The 20,074-nt window shown below is 38.2% G+C and overlaps 2 protein-coding genes across 2 annotated transcripts in view; one reads left to right on the top strand and one right to left on the bottom strand.

Moving 5' to 3' along the window:
• LOC114474630 (uncharacterized) overlaps positions 1 to 12,985 on the bottom strand; it is a 71,398-nt gene extending 58,413 nt beyond the window's left edge. The window contains exons 1-20 of the mRNA XM_028465050.1: positions 12,982 to 12,985; positions 12,795 to 12,896; positions 10,830 to 11,021; positions 10,553 to 10,663; positions 9,300 to 9,492; positions 9,046 to 9,182; positions 7,930 to 8,154; positions 6,209 to 6,350; positions 6,008 to 6,131; positions 5,474 to 5,665; positions 5,236 to 5,373; positions 4,935 to 5,117; positions 4,659 to 4,853; positions 3,699 to 3,847; positions 3,432 to 3,600; positions 3,174 to 3,308; positions 2,499 to 2,651; positions 669 to 870; positions 319 to 459; positions 54 to 239 (exon numbers count right to left, since the gene is read on the bottom strand). Of these exons, the coding sequence (XP_028320851.1) occupies positions 54 to 239; positions 319 to 459; positions 669 to 870; positions 2,499 to 2,651; positions 3,174 to 3,308; positions 3,432 to 3,600; positions 3,699 to 3,847; positions 4,659 to 4,853; positions 4,935 to 5,117; positions 5,236 to 5,373; positions 5,474 to 5,665; positions 6,008 to 6,131; positions 6,209 to 6,350; positions 7,930 to 8,154; positions 9,046 to 9,182; positions 9,300 to 9,492; positions 10,553 to 10,663; positions 10,830 to 11,021; positions 12,795 to 12,896; positions 12,982 to 12,985 (3,073 nt within the window). The remainder of the gene's footprint in view (positions 1 to 53; positions 240 to 318; positions 460 to 668; positions 871 to 2,498; positions 2,652 to 3,173; positions 3,309 to 3,431; positions 3,601 to 3,698; positions 3,848 to 4,658; positions 4,854 to 4,934; positions 5,118 to 5,235; positions 5,374 to 5,473; positions 5,666 to 6,007; positions 6,132 to 6,208; positions 6,351 to 7,929; positions 8,155 to 9,045; positions 9,183 to 9,299; positions 9,493 to 10,552; positions 10,664 to 10,829; positions 11,022 to 12,794; positions 12,897 to 12,981) is intronic.
• Positions 12,986 to 17,180: 4,195 nt separating this feature from the next.
• LOC114474631 (uncharacterized) lies at positions 17,181 to 19,806 on the top strand. Its single transcript, XM_028465051.1, has 10 exons — positions 17,181 to 17,337; positions 17,445 to 17,738; positions 17,832 to 17,858; positions 18,004 to 18,060; positions 18,153 to 18,269; positions 18,366 to 18,390; positions 18,469 to 18,509; positions 18,595 to 18,645; positions 19,153 to 19,265; positions 19,466 to 19,806. The coding sequence occupies exons 1-10, from the start codon at positions 17,181 to 17,183 to the stop codon at positions 19,595 to 19,597; spliced, it is 1,014 nt and encodes a 337-aa protein (XP_028320852.1). The 3' UTR covers positions 19,598 to 19,806.
• The last annotated feature ends 268 nt before the right edge of the window (positions 19,807 to 20,074 follow it).

Here is a 20,074-nt window from a genome sequence, read left to right on the forward strand (position 1 = left end):
CAAACAAAGATCTTTCACACACTGCTTTAGAAACCATGCAACTCTATCCTCACCTGCTGGACAAATGAGGCACTGCTCCACTTGACTGAGGCCTATCTGAGGGCTGTATGTTCCAGGCGGGCATGGCAGGATCCCCTCAACTCCACCTCCAACACAGTAGTGTCCAGCAGGACAGGGCTGGACACCTTCTCCTGACAGACAGTAGGTCCCAGATGGGCAGTCATCGCACACCTCTGCACCTGTATTTATATAGAGTTTATATTTCAGTTTGAAATCACAACCCCTGATATTTGATCCTAATGAATCAATCTTTTATACCTGTTGAATTTGAGAATGTTCCATCAGGGCAGATGACTGGAGAGGATGATCCCATTAGACAATAATGTCCAACTGAACAAATGTCACCTGTCACACCGTCTGTGGGCCGATTAGACACTGCACCCCCGGAGCAGTAAAATCCTTTTAAATAAATCAGTTTTTATAAATGTGTTGACCTTTGACAGCATGTGCAGACAAAGTGAAGAAAAAAAAAAGGTTTTTATAAATGTTTTTGATGTATTTTATCTTATTTTTCCTCTCCCAAAATTCCACTGGGAACACATGTTAGGATATATAATGTAAACATTCCACAATGTTGTGTTATGGTTTGACTATATTCATTCTAGTACCTTTATCACACATCCCAGAAGGCTGACTGAGTCCACTTGTGTTACAGTACAGTGCAGGAGGACAGGCCTGACAGGAGGACAGGTTTTGAGCTCCTATCATGTTGCTCCAGGTTCCTATAGGGCAGGGATACTGCTGAGAGTATTTGGTCCCTTGTGGACAGAAGTAGCCAGCAGGACACACACCACCAGAGGCCACTTCCACCTGAAAACAGGAATTCATAATAATAATAAAGTCAAGGTTTCAAAGGCTCGTTTTCCTTTATAGATAAATGTTCTTTACCACCCAATTTAGGGACTCCAATCATTTTATCATGAATTATTTTAAGTGTAGGAGGAAACCTGAGGTACAAGAGAACATGGACACTCTATATAAGAATTTCACAAGAAGTTTCGACCCGAGGAAGCGGTTGTCTTCTTGTTGTGAGGCAAACGTAAAACTCAAAAGTAAGATTTTCATATCAGGCATAAGGTCATACAAAGACATTTTTTATGATTATCTACATTTTTGCTACGATATAAGCAGTAACGTGCAGTCAGGGTAGGCAAGGTAGGCAGTGCCTACCCAAGGGTGAATTGATTATTTGTTTTAATTATAATATAGTTATAAATGATGTATTTTTTCAATTTCCAATAGCCTACAGTACCTATAAGTTTGAAAGTGTCAGCATTTTGTGCGTTTCATTGCCCAAATGACTAAACATCACTATTTCCTGGTACGGCAGAGACACTGCACAGTCTCACTCCGCTGTAAAGCAGGAGGAGGCCACGCCCCCTCCCAAAAGCACATTGCTGCTCAGCCTCTATTCCCATAGCGTGTTTTTATTTGTTTACGCATGAGCAGTCAGTTCCCCAAGATGAAAACCATTTATATAAACGTTGGACGTAACCGCGCTATGCTAAATGCTATATGTAAGTTCACAGTGCATTAGTGAATTGATATCACGTGACCGCTGCTGCTACGTTCTCTAGCTAGTGGGCGGGATAACACTGCAGGCAGGACGACAGTGCTAGAGACAATAAAGAAACTTTCTTTTGAGAAGAAACAACAGCTTTTAAAAGATGGGAGATCAACACCTGAGCTACCAGACCTTCAGCAAAGGTAAGGTCAGAAATGTGTTTTATATTTTTCACAGTGAATGGTAGGATTGGCTTTGTGGATGCGTCGCACTGAGGCTGTTCCGAGTTGTTGTTGTTGTTATTTTCTCCGTGTTTCTGTGTTTCCAACACAAACAACGGATGTGCTGCCGTGTCATGAGATATATCTTGTTGGGAGAGTATGGAGGCTATATTAAATCATTGTTTATGTTTCTTTAATGGCGTTTTACAATGTTGATTTTGGTTGATGGCTAAATACTTGTTTATGTGGATCTTGTTGGGTTTTTTCTTTCTTATTATAAATTTTATATTTTGATAAGCGCATTGAGATGACTTTGTTGTAAATTGCGCTATACAAATAAAGTTGAATTGAATTGAATTAACACTTGCCAGCAGAAACATATGGAATTGTCATTGGTGTTGACATCGATGGTCTCGATTTGCAACGCCCTGCCTACCCAACCCTAGTGCTCACGGCACGTCACTGGATTTGAGTGTCTATGAAAGATGCTGTAAAATCCAAAACATAATTAATATTTATTATTATTATGGACTCATTGTAGCTGCAGAATTGTAGTCATGCACAAAACAAATAGTAGATGTACAAATTTAGAGCTGAAGTCTGTTTCTTGTAAAGGAATACAATCAGTCTCTCAGTCACCAATCTGCCTTATGATAGTCTTATGGAACAGAGCCTGTCACAAATATGGTTTCATTTTTATTAGTATTACTCACTGGAGAGGGAGTGGAGGCTCCAGAGGAACAATAGTGTCCTGAGTCACAGAGCCCTTCAGGCTTTGATTGCCCAGCTCTGGAACAGAAAGATCCAGCTTCACATGGACGACAGTGCTGAACAGACTCACCGCCTGTTTGTTCAGTGTAGGAGCCCTGAATGATTACAAAAAAAATTTATCAAGATCATTTTTGCAAATAAAAAAAAAAACAATTTAAGCAACAGTTTATCTTACAATAAACAAATTCAGTTATTTGAGCACTGATGGACACTTGAATAACACTGAATAACTCTATATCATGGCCGGAGATACATGCAAGTCATATTGTAAAGCATAAGATTTTGTGTTTCTGGTGCAGAGATTAGTAGAGGCTCATTGTTGCATATAGTTACAACTAAAAATGAACTACAGAAAATGTGAGGTAAATTGACTTTATTTATATAGCGTATTTATTTCCACCAAAGTAGTACCAATGTCAGCTCATTCAATAGTCAACCATTGGAAGCAACTCAGGGTTTAATGTCTTGCCCAAGGACACTTCATGAACCTCATGAATGATTTAAAGACTACCCCTCTACCATCAGCGACCGTCACCAAATGTCCTAAACTGAATGTTTGCTCACCCTATGTCTAATACCAAACACTCATCACACCATCATATTGTGGAAAAACTGACTGGAGGACAAGGACGAGGAATCGAGGACTCTGGAGGGCAATAGTGTCCTGAGGGACACAGTGAAGGCTGAGACATGCCTGTCTGGTTACACAGTGTGCCTCCCTGACACTTCACACACGACATTGCACCTGGATCCTTGCAGAGGTTTTACAGAGAAGAGATAAACCTTGAATTAGCATTATCTATTATCCTATTATTTCATTTCAACAAGAGGCACAGTGAAGCACCGCTTGATATTGTGTGGGTTGTAAATCCTACCGGCTGGAAGGTGCCAAGAGGGCATGGCGTTGCCCTGGCTGCCCCCTCCAGAGTATAATACCCTGCTTCTGCTTCATTCTGCACAGGTGAAGCAGAAGCACCAGTGCAGTAGAAGCCAGGCCAACAAGGCCCAGAGGGTGATGTGTTGTTGGAACCTGAACAATAAAAACTGTCAGGGAAGGAAACACAAAATTGCCTTAGTTTCCTGTCAACAGATATTTCAGTAAGAGACAAAAATAAATGGGAAGTGAACAGAAGTGGCCTCACCCTGGAGGACAGCTGACACACTCGTCCTCACTGCTGAGACCGGTGCTGTTACTGAAGGTGCCAGACGGGCAAGGACGTGGAGAGGATGAACCTGGAGGACAGTAACCTCCAGAGGGACACAAACCTCCACTTGGTCCATCCACTGGTGTCTAATATGTAATGACAGAAAAGGGTGTTGTCGCTTAAACTCTAAATACTTCCTGAGAAATATTTGTTATTTCAACCTTACAAAAAAAATTGAAAGGGGAAATATTATCAGGCAAAATGTAAGCCTCGGGGCAGGGGTGGGGTCAATTACTTTTTCCAGTTCCAATTACGTTTTCAATTACCCATGTTCAATTACAATGATCAGCATTTTCCCCAATCACAATTATTTTTATTCCTCAGAAAGTCAATTACAATTTTGTTCTCAATTACTAAATTTCAATTACAATTAATCACAGATACTGAGCCTGAAATAAATAACCCAATAAAAATGAACCTTCCTCATCTGTTAGCATTCTGTTAGCATCTCTTGTGATAACGGGTCCAAAATCAGCTGTAAAATACACTAAAACAAATATCTATCATCGATTTTATTTTCTATCTATTAGTTACCTGTTATGCTTCCTAATCAATGAAAATATAATTTTTAATATTTTTGGTGTGGACATCTGAGCCTTTTTTGTGTCAGTATACCCCTTGATTTTCATTTTTTTTTTTTTTTTATGGTAAAATGTGAGAAAGCTTCATATAAAACATATCTTGATAATTGTTCACTACATATATGTAGTACTGTACATAAAACTGTAACACGGTTCCTCAGTTTTGCATTAAATTATAATTGACAACTTTGGGGGAATTTTCATGGCAACTACAATTACAAAGTCAATTACCTAAACTCAATTATAATTTAATTATGATTACGACAGCAACAGAGTACATAGTTAAAATACTTTATGGCATATGCTGTATTCGTACTGCAGACTTGGCTCCGTATCTACAGTAGAATCGCTCTTTGCAGCTTCCAGTTGGCTCTGTTAGTCCCACTCCATTGCAGTACCGTCCGCCATCACAGAGGATGCATTCAGACTCATCACTGAGTGCAGCACTGGAACCATAGGTTCCCTCAGGACAAGCATTAGGAGCAGAGGTTCCTTCTGGACAGTAATATCCCTGAACAGAGTTACAGCTAATGATAAATCACATGTGTTCACAGATTGTCAAGCAGGCGAGAGCAATGTCAGAGATTTTTACCTGTGGGCAAGTTGATGGGATGGAAGTTCCTAGTGTATCACAGAAATACTGGGGTGGACACAAAATACAGGACTCCCCACTGTGACCAAGTGAGTTGTTACGGTATCTGCCAGCTTGACAAGGATGTGTGAACGGGTGGCCGGTCCCTCGGGGGCAAAAGTGGCCATCAGGACACAAGCCAGTCTAAAAGATCAAAGCATACGTACACAATGATTACACAGTTTAGTTTTCACTGTCTGGAACTGCATAATACATGCATGTATTTTAATATGTTCAATTGTTTTGTTAGGTATGATCTTACAGGTTTGGCAATGGGGTGCTCCTGAGGCTCTTGAGAGTAACAATACTCCCCCTCGGGACATTTGATGCACTCTGTGACAGCGCGCAATCCTGGATTGTCACCAAATGTGCCATTGGGGCATGGAATAGGGTTTGGATTCTGAAAGTATAAATACACACACACACAAACAGGCAGTTTAAAATAGTGATTCAGACATGTGAGCAGCAGACTGTAGGCTGTACGTGTGGCTCTAACTCACAATGCTTCCACCTGGACAGTAAAACCCCAGAGGACAGAGAGTGGCAGAGCGCTGAGGGTCTCGGGCCAAACCCTGAGAGCATAAAAAACCTGGAGGGCATACCATAACACTCAGCATTGCTTCCTCACTCGTGGTTTCATTACTGCAGTAGTGGCCCTGCAAGCACGGAGCACACTCCACGGAGCCCTCGTCCTACACACGGGAGAAGACAAAGACAGATTTTGAGATTAAAAGATAAAGATATCCACCTGTATGGGGGAGGGATGCAGCAAAGGATGAATATGTAGAGAAGAGGAGGAACTTTGATGCTGATGCTGCATGAACACTGATTTATCTTCAACGGCAACTTCAACAATTCTTAACTATATTTTCTCCTCTTTCTAACATTTACAGATGAGTAAGAAAAGGTGAAGACATGTAGGCAGAAAATGGTAATATAAATAAAGAACCATCAAATCAGATGATGGAGGGTCATTATACAACGTCATTAGTTCAATCTGATGTTTGGTTACAATGTTAAAGATAAAGCCTCACAGAATAGCTGCCAGCTCCACACACTCTTGGGTTGACAGTAGCTGAGTGAGGACAGAAGTAGCCAGCAGGGCATGGAGAGCATTCCTCCAGTCTTTGACCTCCTTTCCGGAGATGGTATGTGGACCTAAGGTACAACAACAAAGTCTTGATTTGTCCTTTGCCATTCTCTTTGCTAATAATAAACACACAGTCGATGCTTACGGTGGGCACGGAGAAGGTTTTGAGGTGCCTTGCTCACAGAAGAAGCCTTCAGGACAGATGAAACAGTCTTTTTTGTTTCTATTCCCCATTCGGATGCTGTAGGTTCCCACAGGGCAAGCAAACTGAGTGCTATATGCAGTCCCTGGGAGGACACATCAACATGAATTACTACATGGTTACAGTTGGGAAGGAATAAACTCATCTAACTTTGATGAATAAATGCATCACTAAAAGCTGTTCAAAGTCATGTTGCTGTGATGAATAATTCCTGTGTTTAGCTGTATTTGATTTCTGAGTAACAGCAGCAAAACTGGTGAGTCACTTTTTAATGTCACTAGCCGGGCTTCCATTACCCTTGGAAATGCACAAAAATGAAATAGTGCATTTGGTAATGGATTTAAAAAAAACGCTCACATATCTCTAAAAAGTTATTATGCATTCATGAGGAGGAATTTCAGACTTTTCAATATTGAAATGTTTTCCGCAAATAGACAAACATGGCGCGGTACAAGACATTTCTTAGCATATCATGCTGGTTTTCACCCATCTCCATTTGTTCTAAGAACCCCAAAAACATATTTGAGGTTTTTTTTTTTCCCAAACTCACCTGTTTTCCAGAGTTTTAGCCTCTGAAAAGGCACTTTCTGAAGAACTCTACACAAACAGGCTGATTTACGGCCAACTTATGCATATTCATGAGTGGGCGTGTCTATAAAAGGGGCACTAAATTCCTCCTCCCTGCACGGTGACGTAGGGCCAGGGAACAGCCCGCATTCCTCCCTCCCACTCCGTAGTCGAGCTCATGCTGCTTTATAAACACAAGACAGAGCGTGGGGGCGGGGCGTTCGCCACGGTACATACATAGACTGTAGAAAATACATACATAGCACTGCGCGAAGGACGCTGAAATGCTCACCATCGTGGGCGTGTCTGTTTACATGGACTTGATGGACTTGATTTTATTTAGCGCTTTATCACCACAGTGAAGCAGTCTCAAAGCGCTTTACATAACACCTCATTCACCCAATCACTCTCACATTCACACACCAGTGGGACAGGACTGCCATGCAAGGCGCTAGTCGACCACTGGGAGCAACTTAGGGTTCAGTGTCTTGCCCAAGGACACTTTGACACATAGTCAGGTACTGGGATCGAACCCCCAACCTCTCGATCAGAAGACGACCCACGACCACCTGAGCCACGGTCAATCACATGTCAATCACGGCAGAGAGCTTCCTGGAGGCGCGGCTTCTCCAGCTCAGTGCGGCGTCAAATTCATCGTCAAATTGGAGCGAGGTGTTTGGGCTCGCCCTGCTGTAAGAAAGGAGCAAATCACCCTCCAACTAACGATTGAGGGAATCAATGAAAAAACACTTTGGGCATGTGTATGAAGCCCAAATAGCACTTATATGATGTTTAAAGCACTGAAAAGTCCATTTAGCGTAACATGGGCCTTTTAAAAATGATTCGTGCCACATTAGACGTGAAACAACAAAGGAACATGGAGTGTTATAAGTAGGTTTGGAACATCTATCTTCCTGCAGCGAAGTCTCGCGGGATGAGATTTCACAGGAGTTATGAGGCTCCTGCTCAAAACAACCTTCAATGGAAACACGTTCAAATCGCAATTACACTTTGTTGACATTTAGATATATCGCTTTTATTTTGCAAAAATCTGTAATGGAAACCTAGCTACTGATGTCTCCTCGTGTAAATGATACCTTCTGGACAGTAGTGACCAGAGCTGCAGCGGCCAGATGGAGCTCCAGAACCAGCTAAACAATACCAACCCTGTGGACAAGGTTGGCACTCATGTTCACCCTCCAGTCCACTGTGACTGCTCCAGGTCCCCACTGGACACTTGAACTGGGTTGGCAACATCGTTCCAGGTGGACAGTAATGACCCGCAAAACAAAGGAGAGGTGGTCTCTGAACCCCACCAGTTCCTAGAAGAAAACAGTTATGGATGAAGTTTAGAATCACAGAAATTTCAACTGTTGTTTTGTGGAGATTTATTCAACATATTTACAATTTTGATATGTAAATGGTATTTTTTTTTTTGGTATTTTCTTACAATAACTTCACATTCTCTGATCAGGGTTGGGGTCAATTTTAATTTTAATCTCTTAAATTATTATTAATTACAATTATAGTGTAATTATAATTATAAATGTAGTTTTAAAAAGCTGTTGCTATTGTAATCGTAATTAAATTGTAATTGAGTTCAGATAATTGACTTTGTAATTGTAATTGCCATGAAAATTCCCCAAAAATTGTCAATTATAATTTAACTGGGGAACCATGTTACAGTTCTACACATGCGTAGTTAACAATTAATAAAACATGTTTCATATCAAGCTTTGCCACATTTTACCATTTAAAACAAACTGAAATCTAGGGTGTATGCTGACACGCAAAAGGCTCAGATGACCACACCAAAAATATTAAAACCTATAATTTCATTGATTAGGAAGCCTAACGAAGTAACCAATAGATAGGAAAGAAATTAGATGATAGATATTAGTTTTTAGTGTATTTTACAGCTGAATTAGGACCCTTTATCATAAGAGATGCTAACAGGAAGCTAACACAAGTGAAACATTATTAATTTCAGGCACAGTAATTGTGATTAATTGAGAATAATTGTAATTGACTTTCTGAGGGTAAAACATCATTGTCATTTAGTTGTAATTGGGGAAGAAATGCTGGTCAACTGTAGTCGTAATTGAGTTGTAACTGAACATGGATAATTGAAAACGTAATTGTAATTGAAAAATGTAATTGACCCCAACCCCCTCTGACGCACTAGAACATCACTCGCCACAGTGAGACGTCACCTCGCAGACAGGCATATCTAGGAGGACACAGCTGACACTGTGAGCGGTCAGTGAGGTCGGTGCGATTGCTCAGTGTCCCTGGTGGGCAAGCGTTGGTGGGTGCATTCGGTTTCGAGGAACCAGGAGGGCATACAAATCTGTCAAGATGTAAATAACAAATTACACCATTCCAAGACAAGTTGAGACATATCTGTGACTGACAGGCTGCTGTGAAGTTTTTGGCAGTAATGATTCAAGATAAAACTGGGACTCACCCTTGCATGCAGTCCACATCGGGGACGGTGAGGGCTACTTGTGTGCAAGCCTTCCCTGCATAGCACTCTCTGCAATCAGCCACTTCATCCTGGCCTTCTAAAGGGTTAAAGGAGCCTGGTGGGCACGGCACAGGGTCACTTGTACCCTCAGGACAGTAAAAACCAGCCGGACATTTTAGGCAATCCTTTACACCTGGGGGGAATATTTGGAGCTCAGTTAGCACAAAAGTGAATCCAGATGCTTGATGTGTGTTTATTTGTCAGGTGAATGTCTCACAACGCAGTTTTTATTCATGATCAGCTGTCATTTTGTTCTACATGTACCTCAGCTTGTTGTGAGCATTTGGTTTCTCTGTGCCCTGTTGGCTTCCATCTGTTACTATTTTTTTTTTTTTTTTCATACATCCAAGTTCAGGATAAGAAATAAACAACACCTATGTGAAGAGGAGTGTTTCAAGGATTTTATAGCATATATATATTTTAAGGACTCTACAGTAATGGTTCAAGGGGTTAACTCCAGTTTTAGAATTAGACAGAGGTGTAAAGAGTACTGCTATATATGTCCTACTCAAGTAGAAGTACTGTTAGTTGATTTAAATTGTACTCAAGTACAAGTAAAAAGTAGCTCAATTAAAAAGTGCTCAAAGTTACTCGTTACTTTCACCACCCCATGTTTATTTTTGGTAATAAATCTTGCCATGGTTCCCTTGCATACAGTAAACATCTGTGAATTTAAAAAGGAAGAGATGAAATCATGCACAATTGGAACTGAATTTATATTCCATTTTTATAAAATAAAAGGTTTGTCCAAATATACAAACATTTTTTTAAATAAAATAACTAAAATCTAAGAATAGTGAAATTTATTAACTCTAAAACTGAGGAAATAACCATGGATTCCGTGCCGTGCATTACGTTTAATCTGGTTGGTCGGCTATGATGTGATGCATTTGATGGTTGTCTGGTGATTTCATTTTTTTGTGGTTTCACAATGTCCGTTGATCATTTTAGAACAAAAAACGAATAATTTTCTCAGTAACAGTTTGGTGTAAAAATGTAAAGAATTACTTTACCTCTTTTAAAACGTACTTAAGTACAAGTTAAATGACAGATTTAGAAATATACTCAAAAAAGTTCAAGTACCCATAAAAGCAACTCAGCTACAGTAATGTGAGTAATCCGTTACTTTCTCCTCTGGAATTAGACATAATAACTGGTCATATTAGACAATCATTTATTACTGATAAACTTACTCTTTGCTCCTTGGTGCGTAGTGAAGGTGCCTGAAGGACAAATCACTTCTTCAGTGGTACCAGCAGGACAATAGCTACCCCGAGCACAGGGTAGACCTGGTCCCGATGAGCCTATCACACACATTAAATACACATTTCATGTTATAACTCACTACTTGCAATCTAATTTATATTATTGTCAAACTTTGTTCACTGTTAGCAATTTACAATACCCACGTCATTTTCATTTAATTTTATTTTACTCAGTTGATGTTGGTCTATTATAGCAAAGATATACCTGCAGGACAGAAGCGTCCTTCGCGACACCTTTTACAGGCCGTCCTGCTTGTCTGACCCAGCTGTTCCCCTGCCGTCCCAGCGGGACAAGGTGTTCCATGAGGAATGACTGTGCCTTCCTCGCAGTAATAGCCTGGTGGGCAGAGAAACTGGGAGCTTGGTGTCTGTGAGCTCCCTTCTAGACAGTAAAACCCTGGAGAAAACAGTATAGAAGAAGAAAAAAAAACATCTAAAAAGACATGTCAAACATATTCAGGGCTGCATATAAAGTAGCTACTATACAGAGGTGTAAAGAGTACTGATATACTGTATCATACTCAAGTAAAAGTACTGTTACTTGATTGTAACTGTACTAAAGTAAAAGTACAAAAATCTTGCCACGGTTTCCCTTGCATACAGTAAACATCTCATGATTAAACTTTAAAAGGAAGAGACTGAATTTTGCATAATTGGAACTTAATTTATTTACCACAAAGGCATCTGTATGAAATAGGGGTGTACTAAAATATCGATACAACGATATATCTTGATATTTCGTCTTGCGGTACATTATCGATACACTCCCGCCAAATTTTGTTTTTTCTTTTTCTTTTTACACAAGTTAAAGCTGATATCCGGAGTTTCTGAGAACTCTATGTTTATGTATGAATCTTTTGTAATGAGGAAAAAAAATACGTAACTCGTCTTTTTCTATGGTCTACTGCCGGTGGTTGGGAGAGGCAGTGGGAGGAAGTGAGGCTGTTTTCAAGAGGTTTCTCAGAAACTCCGGATAGCAGCTTTAAGTGCTAAGCACAAGTTAAATGTTCTCAGGTTTTCAAGTTTACAAAGAACAAAATAATTTTAGTATTCGCACTGAAATGTATGTGCAGTCTGCAGTGCAGGTTTAAGTTGAACTTTGCACATGATGGTAAGTACAAGTTAAAACGTGTTCCCAGGTTTTCATAGACCACCCAGTTGTTTATATTATAATGCACTGACTGAGATGTTTACTTCTTCATATGCAGTGAAATTTCTTGTTTTCATAAAACAAGTTCATTCTGCTTGTTAAGCAGCACTGATGTGTGTCTATGTTTACAGAGAAGTTGATAATACTACCACTGAAATGAGTATTTCCTGCATTCATTTTGCCTTTGAAGATTCAAATTAATTTGCACAAACACCATTAACAACTTTTTGGTGAAGCGTTATTTTGTATCAGTCTTCCTTTAAAGACTTAAACATAACACAAGGGTATTGGACTAGTTGTGGTCAGTGTGTGTTAAGAAGAGCCACTGTGCAGTGGACGCTTGAAATTGATTGACAATGTTCCGTAGTTCCTGTGAAATGGATTCAGTGCAGTCAATGAATTCAGAATTTCTTCAGTGACGTAATGTATCGTGGATGAAATGTCCTGCGATATATTGATTATCGCAGAATCCCCGCATCGTGATAAAATCGTTATCGTGAGCAAAAATAGTGTGATGTATCGTATCGCGAGGTACCTGGTGGTATCCAGCCCTTGTATTGTTTTTTGAAGAAAGTAACACCAACAAATTCAATTCAAGATAATACAATTCTCAGGCTATAAGTATAGGTACATTTATAATCTCTAAAACAGTGTCATGCCAAATGTGCCACGTGTGTAACAACAGAATAGGTGGAAACCACAATCTGAACCCGAGAAAGTGGCTGAGCTTTGATCACAAATGGTACGACTAAGAACATATGGATTATGTTCAATGGTCTACCAAACTGAAATTAAAAAAAACATAAAAATGTACCCAGTAACGTTTAGGTGTAGAAAAGTAATTAATTACTTACTTCTTTTAAAATGTACTTCAGTATATGAGTAAAATCACTGATTCAAAAACATACTCAAAGAAGTAAAAGTATCCATAAAAGCAACAGTACTGTGAGTACTTGTAATCAGTTACTTTCACCTCTGCTTCTATATCACACTAATACTTTTCACTCTGCGTTAATTTACCTGCAGGGCATATTGTGCAGTCTGTGGGTCTCTGTAAACCCTTTTTGGTGCTGTAGGTCCCAGCAGGACATGGTACAGCTACACCTCCAACACAGTAATAACCTGAGGAGGAATAAAATACTAGTTTTTTTGCCCCCTATAATGTGTTGAGTAGTTGTAGTGATATAATGTAGTGATATTTGCTAACCCATGGGGCAAACTGTACAAACGAACTCCTCCTTCATGTCTCTGTAAGTTCCTGGTCGACAGGTGATGGGTAGACCAGACCTGTGGGCTGGTTGACTCCAGCGAGGGGTTAAGCTTCCACCACACTTTTCAGACGTATCATTACAGCTATAGCACGAAGTCTGTCCAGGAATGGAACTCTGACCCAGAGGACAAGCAAGTGGTTGGGACATCCCATTGTCTGGACAGTAACTTCCTGAGAGGAAGGCAGAAAGCAGACTTACACCGAGCCACAAATCATTATATTTGCATGTACAGTATAGGAGATAGAACAAGGTTATCTCAAAGTCATTTGCAGTTAAATTACCTGCTGGACACTGCACACATTGAATCGTGCACACTGTAGAATAGAAGCCCGAGGAACAGTCATTACACTGTGTGTGATCTGCATTGGGCTCTTTGCCAGGGCCACACTATGAGACATACAGTATATAAATATAACATAATACATTATATAAATACAACACAATTAATATATCAGATATGTTAACTAAAATTCAATTTGGATGTTTAATTTAGTTTTTTGCAGATATTGCCGATATTATCCAATTCTAAATTTCTGATTAACTAATACCGGTATATACACAGACCCCCTCATCCCCAACCTAATATTTGGTCACATAATATATATATCCATGTTAATAAGAGGTTAGGCCTACTTTTTAGTAGAATACTTAGATAATAAGAATACTTATTTAACTTTAGTAATAGAAAAAGTCCAATAATTTTGTTCAACATGTCTCAAAAAACATTACATATCTGTTTTTCAATATCCGTGGAAAAGCTGATGCCAATGTCAGTGGATATTACATGTTATGGCAAATATTGACTGATAATAATAATAATAATAATAATAATAATAATAATAATAATAATAATAATAATAATAATAATAATAATAATAATAATAATAATAATAATAAATACTATATAGTGTTTTTCATTAGTCTTTCACTCCACACACATAATATTGGTGGAATAAACTAGAGATATAAAGAGTAACTATTACAATAACACCTTTTACTAGGAGCATAACATCAAGTCAAATTAATTGTGGATATTGTCCGTTATATAGAAGGAGGTTATTACTAATTTTCAGCTGTTTTTGGTGTAAATTGTAATTTTTTCAGTCCTCTTTACTGATTAATTTTTCACTAGCATCCACTTTTCACTTGCATTTGGCTATAGTTCTGGCAGTACGGTGCAGTACCTGGACACTGCACAGTGCACAGGTAGTCCAACTCCTCCAAAAACCTCCAGGGTGGCACATATACATTAAAATGTGCCACCCTGGAAGTTGAAGGTCCCTAACCTCTCAGTGGGATGCTATGCACTGCCAAACCCTCAGAAAATGAACTCCAGCAGTCCATTAGTTTATTAAATGTCTCAGAATGAATCATCAGAAACAGACTTTATTAAGAAGACTTGAGGGCCCAGCTTCCAAATAGACCCTGTGCTCACTCCCTGCATGGGGTACGATTGGCATTTTCCATAAAGAAAGTGTCTATTTGTACGGTTGCTGTACGGACAACCCCCAGTGCTATCGGTACGTTTACTGAAGTACACGTACGTAGCATCTTAGGGTTAGGATTAGGGTTAAGTTATAACCCTATATCACAACAATGTTTTGGGCTAGGGTTAGGGTTAGGTTTACAATTAATTTTAGTCTTAGTCACATAAACTAAACTGGCCAATGAGGGGCGCTGCGTATGAATAGAATGTCGGTATATTGATACAGCAACTGTACGGATAAAAACTGCCTTCCATAAAACACCAGAAATGTCAGATATGTACGGTTGTGCTCAGTCTCACAAAGTTCACAAATAATTTCCTGCTTTGATTTCTGCATTATTTATTCTTTTACATAGTAATTATGGATCAAGCAGCACATAATGTGCACATGCTGTGTGGCATGAGTTTAGTTTATGTACACATTTTCTTGATAATTGAGTTAATCTCATGTCAGTAGTCTTTACCTTATAAGGAAATCCTGAGGTGCACACAGAGTCTGTAGGACAAATTAAACACTGCAGGATGCCTTCAGGAGAATGTTGACCTGAGGGGCATAAGGAAAGCTTCCCAATGCTTGGATCACACGAAAAGCCCAAAGGACACAATCTACAGTCCACTCTGTCATCTGTACTGATCAAACCTGGAAAACAAGGCTGTGACATGACATGTGACTGTGAATATTTCATTTCAATATTTTTCTGTTGTCACTGGCAGAAATTTTGTAAAAAAAAAAAAAAAAAAAAAATAGAAAAATGATTGAAATGATTGTGCTTCTCCATGATCTAATCATTATTATATTCCTTTGATTTTTGCTCTTTTTTGTCCACTATACCTTGCAGTCACTAATGCTGCTTTTTCCTGTGTATAGGTTGAATGATCCTGCAGGACATCGTCTGGGTGCAGAAACACTGCCAGGGCAGCTGCATAGGGCACAATTATTTGTTTATTATCACTATAATCAATAATATAAAAAAAAAAGATGGAAATCTTACAAATGACCAGAGGGACATTCCAAGCAAAGCTGGCCGGAGAAGTATTCTCCTTCTTCACACTGATCACGTTCCACCGCTTCACTGACGGAGATGTCTGCACTACTTTCATTCGATTCTTGAAAAATAAATAAATAAATAGAAAACACACCATGATTACTTTTGATGAGTTTTTTTTTTTTTGTTTGTTTAATTAACCCAATTCATAAAGTTTAACCCAATAATTTAATAAATGAAACAAGAAGACATAGTCATCAACATCCCCCGCCAAATTGGTTGTCAATATTACTCACAACCTTTTCCTAAATGTCCTAAGTCTAAGAACGTAGATGTATACATAAGAAAATATTATCACATCAGAATATCAAATTACGAACTATCTTAAACTGTTTCTAAGAAAAGTCGTCCCCTTTAAAAAAAAAAAAAAAAAAACACAGCACAAGGGCAATAACTCCAGAAAAAATATTTGCACACTTCTCATTTTCAAACTCCATCAAGGTATTGATACCCTAAATCCACACACCAAATTTGGTTATCGTATCTTAAACGGTTTCTGAGAAAAGTTGTCCCGTTTGAAGATTCCTCCAACAGAGTAAAAAAAAAAATGAAACAAGGGCAATAACTCCGGAAAAAATAATTGTGCGCTTCTCATTTTTGAACTCCATCAAGGTATTGATACCCTGAAGCCACACACTGAATTAGGTTATCGTATCTTAAACAGTTTCTGAGAAAAGTTGTCCCCTTCAACTCGGACGGACGGACGCATGGACGAACGGAGCTCAAACCTATATCCCCCTTCACACTTTGTGGTGGGGGATAATTATTACTTTGATACATTCTTACCTGAAGCTTCTTTAAATCTTATCAGCAGCTGTAAAATCCATAAAGCTGAAATCCAAAACTGTTTCATTTTTTTTTTCTTATAAGCACATTATCCACAAAAGTAACAAACCTCGACCCCTACACATCACTTTAAGTCCTTGTGTCCACAGACTCTCCAGTTTGAGCTGATGTAATGGCTTAAAAGTGACAGGCCTTATTGCCACTGAAAGTGAAACGAGCAAGAAATGTGATTCCCAGGTCACTGCTCAACTCCCAATGGTGTGCAGAGATAATCTGTAACAGTATCTTCTACTTTCATAATGCATGAGCGTATGCCAAAGCTAACCTAGATAGAGTCTCAGTTGGTGGTGAACCTCAATTATTAATGATGCTCGTATAAGTTATTAAGTGGATACAAAAAGGAAGAATATGTGAAAGTTTAGGAATTAATGTTTTTATTTCATTCTTTAAATGCATGCTGAGCCTGATAATGAATGCCTGGTTAAAGAATACATGTATTTCTTTCAAGAGTGTGGTTTATAAAGTAAATTATTTAATTACAGCTGAAAAGATGAACACAGAAGTGTATCTCCTGTTTCAGCACAAATGAAAGCTAAGTGCAAAAGGCATGTGCTGCTGTATTATTGCATATTTTAAAGTATTCTTTACTTAAATATTTCAGTACATAATCAGTATATCATCCTGTTTCCAACGAGCATTGACATTTCCCGTGTGTGTATCTGAGGTTTATCAAGCATGAAGCAGCGAATGGAAATTATGTATTTATACCCACTTCAATGTTTGATTTTACCACTTCCTGTATAGCTTTCACTAGAGAATGGGAACATATAGTGGTTACGTTGCTGTGTTTGTGCAGATGCATGCACCAGCATACTACAAGTGCATGTTTAATAGCAGGCAAGAAGAAGAGCAAACAACTATGGTGATTCCTATTTACTGGTACTTTGCTTTGCTCTTCTTTTGGGTGGCAGAAGGTAAAGTCCTTAAAGCAAAAAGTAATCAAATGCCATACATCTACTTTGAATTTTAATGTGTTTGTTTCCCTAATGTAAAACATTCTGTGTTTTTTTGCTTGTTTCAGATGTTGTAAGCAACAAATTAGATGTTTTGACGGTCAGATTGGGGGATTCTCTTACGTTAAACTGCACCTATAACTGCTCTGCTCAATTTATCCGTGGATGTTGGAATACAAAGGAAAAAAATCCTCGCTGTTACACTGGGCCGAAAAACACAAACGGCTTTTGCACAGTGTCCCTGCCCCTGTTAAATGTGACTGTAACAGACTCCGAAAGAACATACCGATGCTACACAATACAAACAGACGACCCTCAATATCATGAAGAAATTCAACGCACTGTTGCCTTTAAGCTTCAAAGTAAGAAGTTGTTTTAGATATTCAAATGAATTAAAGCTCTTTATCAAAATATATTTGTAAACTGCTGTAAACTTCTGTTTTTTTATTTTTCAGATGATACGCGCCTCCTAAACTCCACTGGTAAGAAACTAGCAAAGAACATTTATTTTGTGACATTATTATTATTACTATCAAATTTTGTGTTTTTTTTTTTTTTTTTTTTTTTTATTATTATTATTATTTTTAAACAAATATTGTATATACTTTTCTGTATTTTATCATATAGCAGCAGTTTCTGATGAGCCGAAGGAATCGACCGAAGATGAGTTTGCTTCTGTTAACGGTACATTTGCATTTTGAGTTTAAAAAAAACATTCATCCACATGTGGTAAAGACAGTTAATCCAATATAACAGTGTTTTGTTTGTGTCATCAGGAGAATCGACGAGAATTAAGGTTTTGGCCACAGGTGTTTTTTTCGTGGCCATGGTTCTTGTCGCTCCTGCTGTTTATATCTGCGTGAAACGAATCAGGCAAATCTGTAACTATAAAGGTGTGGAAATGATATACACTCAAAACAAAATTAGCAACTATTGGGAAACCGCTTGTATACATATATTTTTAAAATGATCAATTTTGAACATTTCAGGAGAGCACGAAGGATCAAGCTCAAGGTACTAACTTCAGTTACTAATGTCTATTATATTAGAGTTTATCTCTTGGAGATTTACAAGTTCTGACTGATATTTCAGCTCACCACAACCAACTGACACCGTCCCTTTATCAATGAATGGTAGGTTACGAAACATGTCTTTTGTTAGAAACCAATCCTTTCATCCTTTGGCGCAGCGCTTATTTTAATATCTGTCCATTTACAGGCACACCATCAGTACAAAACGAAAGAGTAACTTTGAGGATTCCTACATCAGGTAATGTAATCAGTCCTCATAACAGTGCCACACAGATTTGAACTAATGCCGTGTTTTTTCAACTTTTGGGGTCATGACCCCAGGTGGGGATGCCTGGAATTTAAATGGGTCACCTGAAATGTATTGAAATTGACCAAACAAATTACTGAATAAGAATACATGTAAACTTTCATTCAAAAATATAAATTATTTTTCAAATTAAAACAGAACACACAATGTTAAACAACAGCATTCTGTGCTTTCAATTTCTCAAACACAAATCTAGTTTAGAAAAAAATGCAGTATAAAAAAAAGAAGAAAGACAAAAAATAAATACAATTAATTAATTAAATACAGAACATGTCACAGTAAACAGAGTAAATAATTACAAACTAATTCCAGAAATTTGTGATATCAAAATGGGGTCACGATCCAAAAAAGTTTGGAAACCACTGAACAAATGCATCTATTCTACAACAAAAGAAAGTGATGATGGGACGTCTTCACTGATCTTTTTTTCTTCTCCAGATGACAACAGCGATATGGATGTCCCTTATGCTGAAATACTCATTACTGTGCGAGGTGTGAGTACTCCTGAGCTCAGCCAGGTCACCTATCTGCCTGTTGGAGATCACAAACAGGTGTGATTGCAATTGTTTTAAATGATATGACAATATTAAAGCAACATTGGATTGTTTTGCTGTTGATGCATTTTCAGTTTCAAGAGTGATATACTGTAAGTTAACATAATAAATCACATACAGTAGCTTTTGGTCAATTTTCTCCACAATCAGAAGCGTGAGGGCCTTTTAAAGCATTATTCTCCTTATTCTTGCTCCAGAGGTGGGGAGATGACTCCATGTGCCACCTGCAAGCCTCACGTTCAGCAGACAGACTCCATATTCCTCATCCAAGAGAAGTCAGCCGCAAAATGAGCACCAGCTCTGAGTACGCAGTCATCACTTATGTTTAATCCCAGGAGAGGAAGAGATGGAAAATTGGTTTGTTCATGCCACGGGTTTCAAACTCATCTCAGTCCAAGAATCAGAATTTGATATAGTAAAACTATATTTTGATGCATTAAACCCAAATATTTTGTAAATTAATAATACAACTTTTTTTATATCTTACATTTATTTTGTAATAAAGTCATTTGAAACCATCTGCAATGAAATGGACTATGCGCTGAACGGTTGTGATGTCAATAATCTTTGATACTCATGGTCTTTGAAATATATATATTTCGTATTTATATTTTAAGTGGTTTTGTTTTTGTTTTTTAAGTGTATTTGTGAAAAGCAAAACGAATCATATATATATATATATATATATATATATATGCTTTTCACAAATACACTTAAAAAACAAAAACAAAACACTTAAAATATAAATTTAAGAGAATATAAGAGTTTTTTTGTTTTTGTTTTTAAGTGTATTTGTGAAATACAAT

Source organism: Gouania willdenowi, chromosome 13, assembly GCF_900634775.1.
Source record: "Gouania willdenowi chromosome 13, fGouWil2.1, whole genome shotgun sequence".
NCBI classification, from domain to species: domain Eukaryota; kingdom Metazoa; phylum Chordata; class Actinopteri; order Blenniiformes; family Gobiesocidae; genus Gouania; species Gouania willdenowi.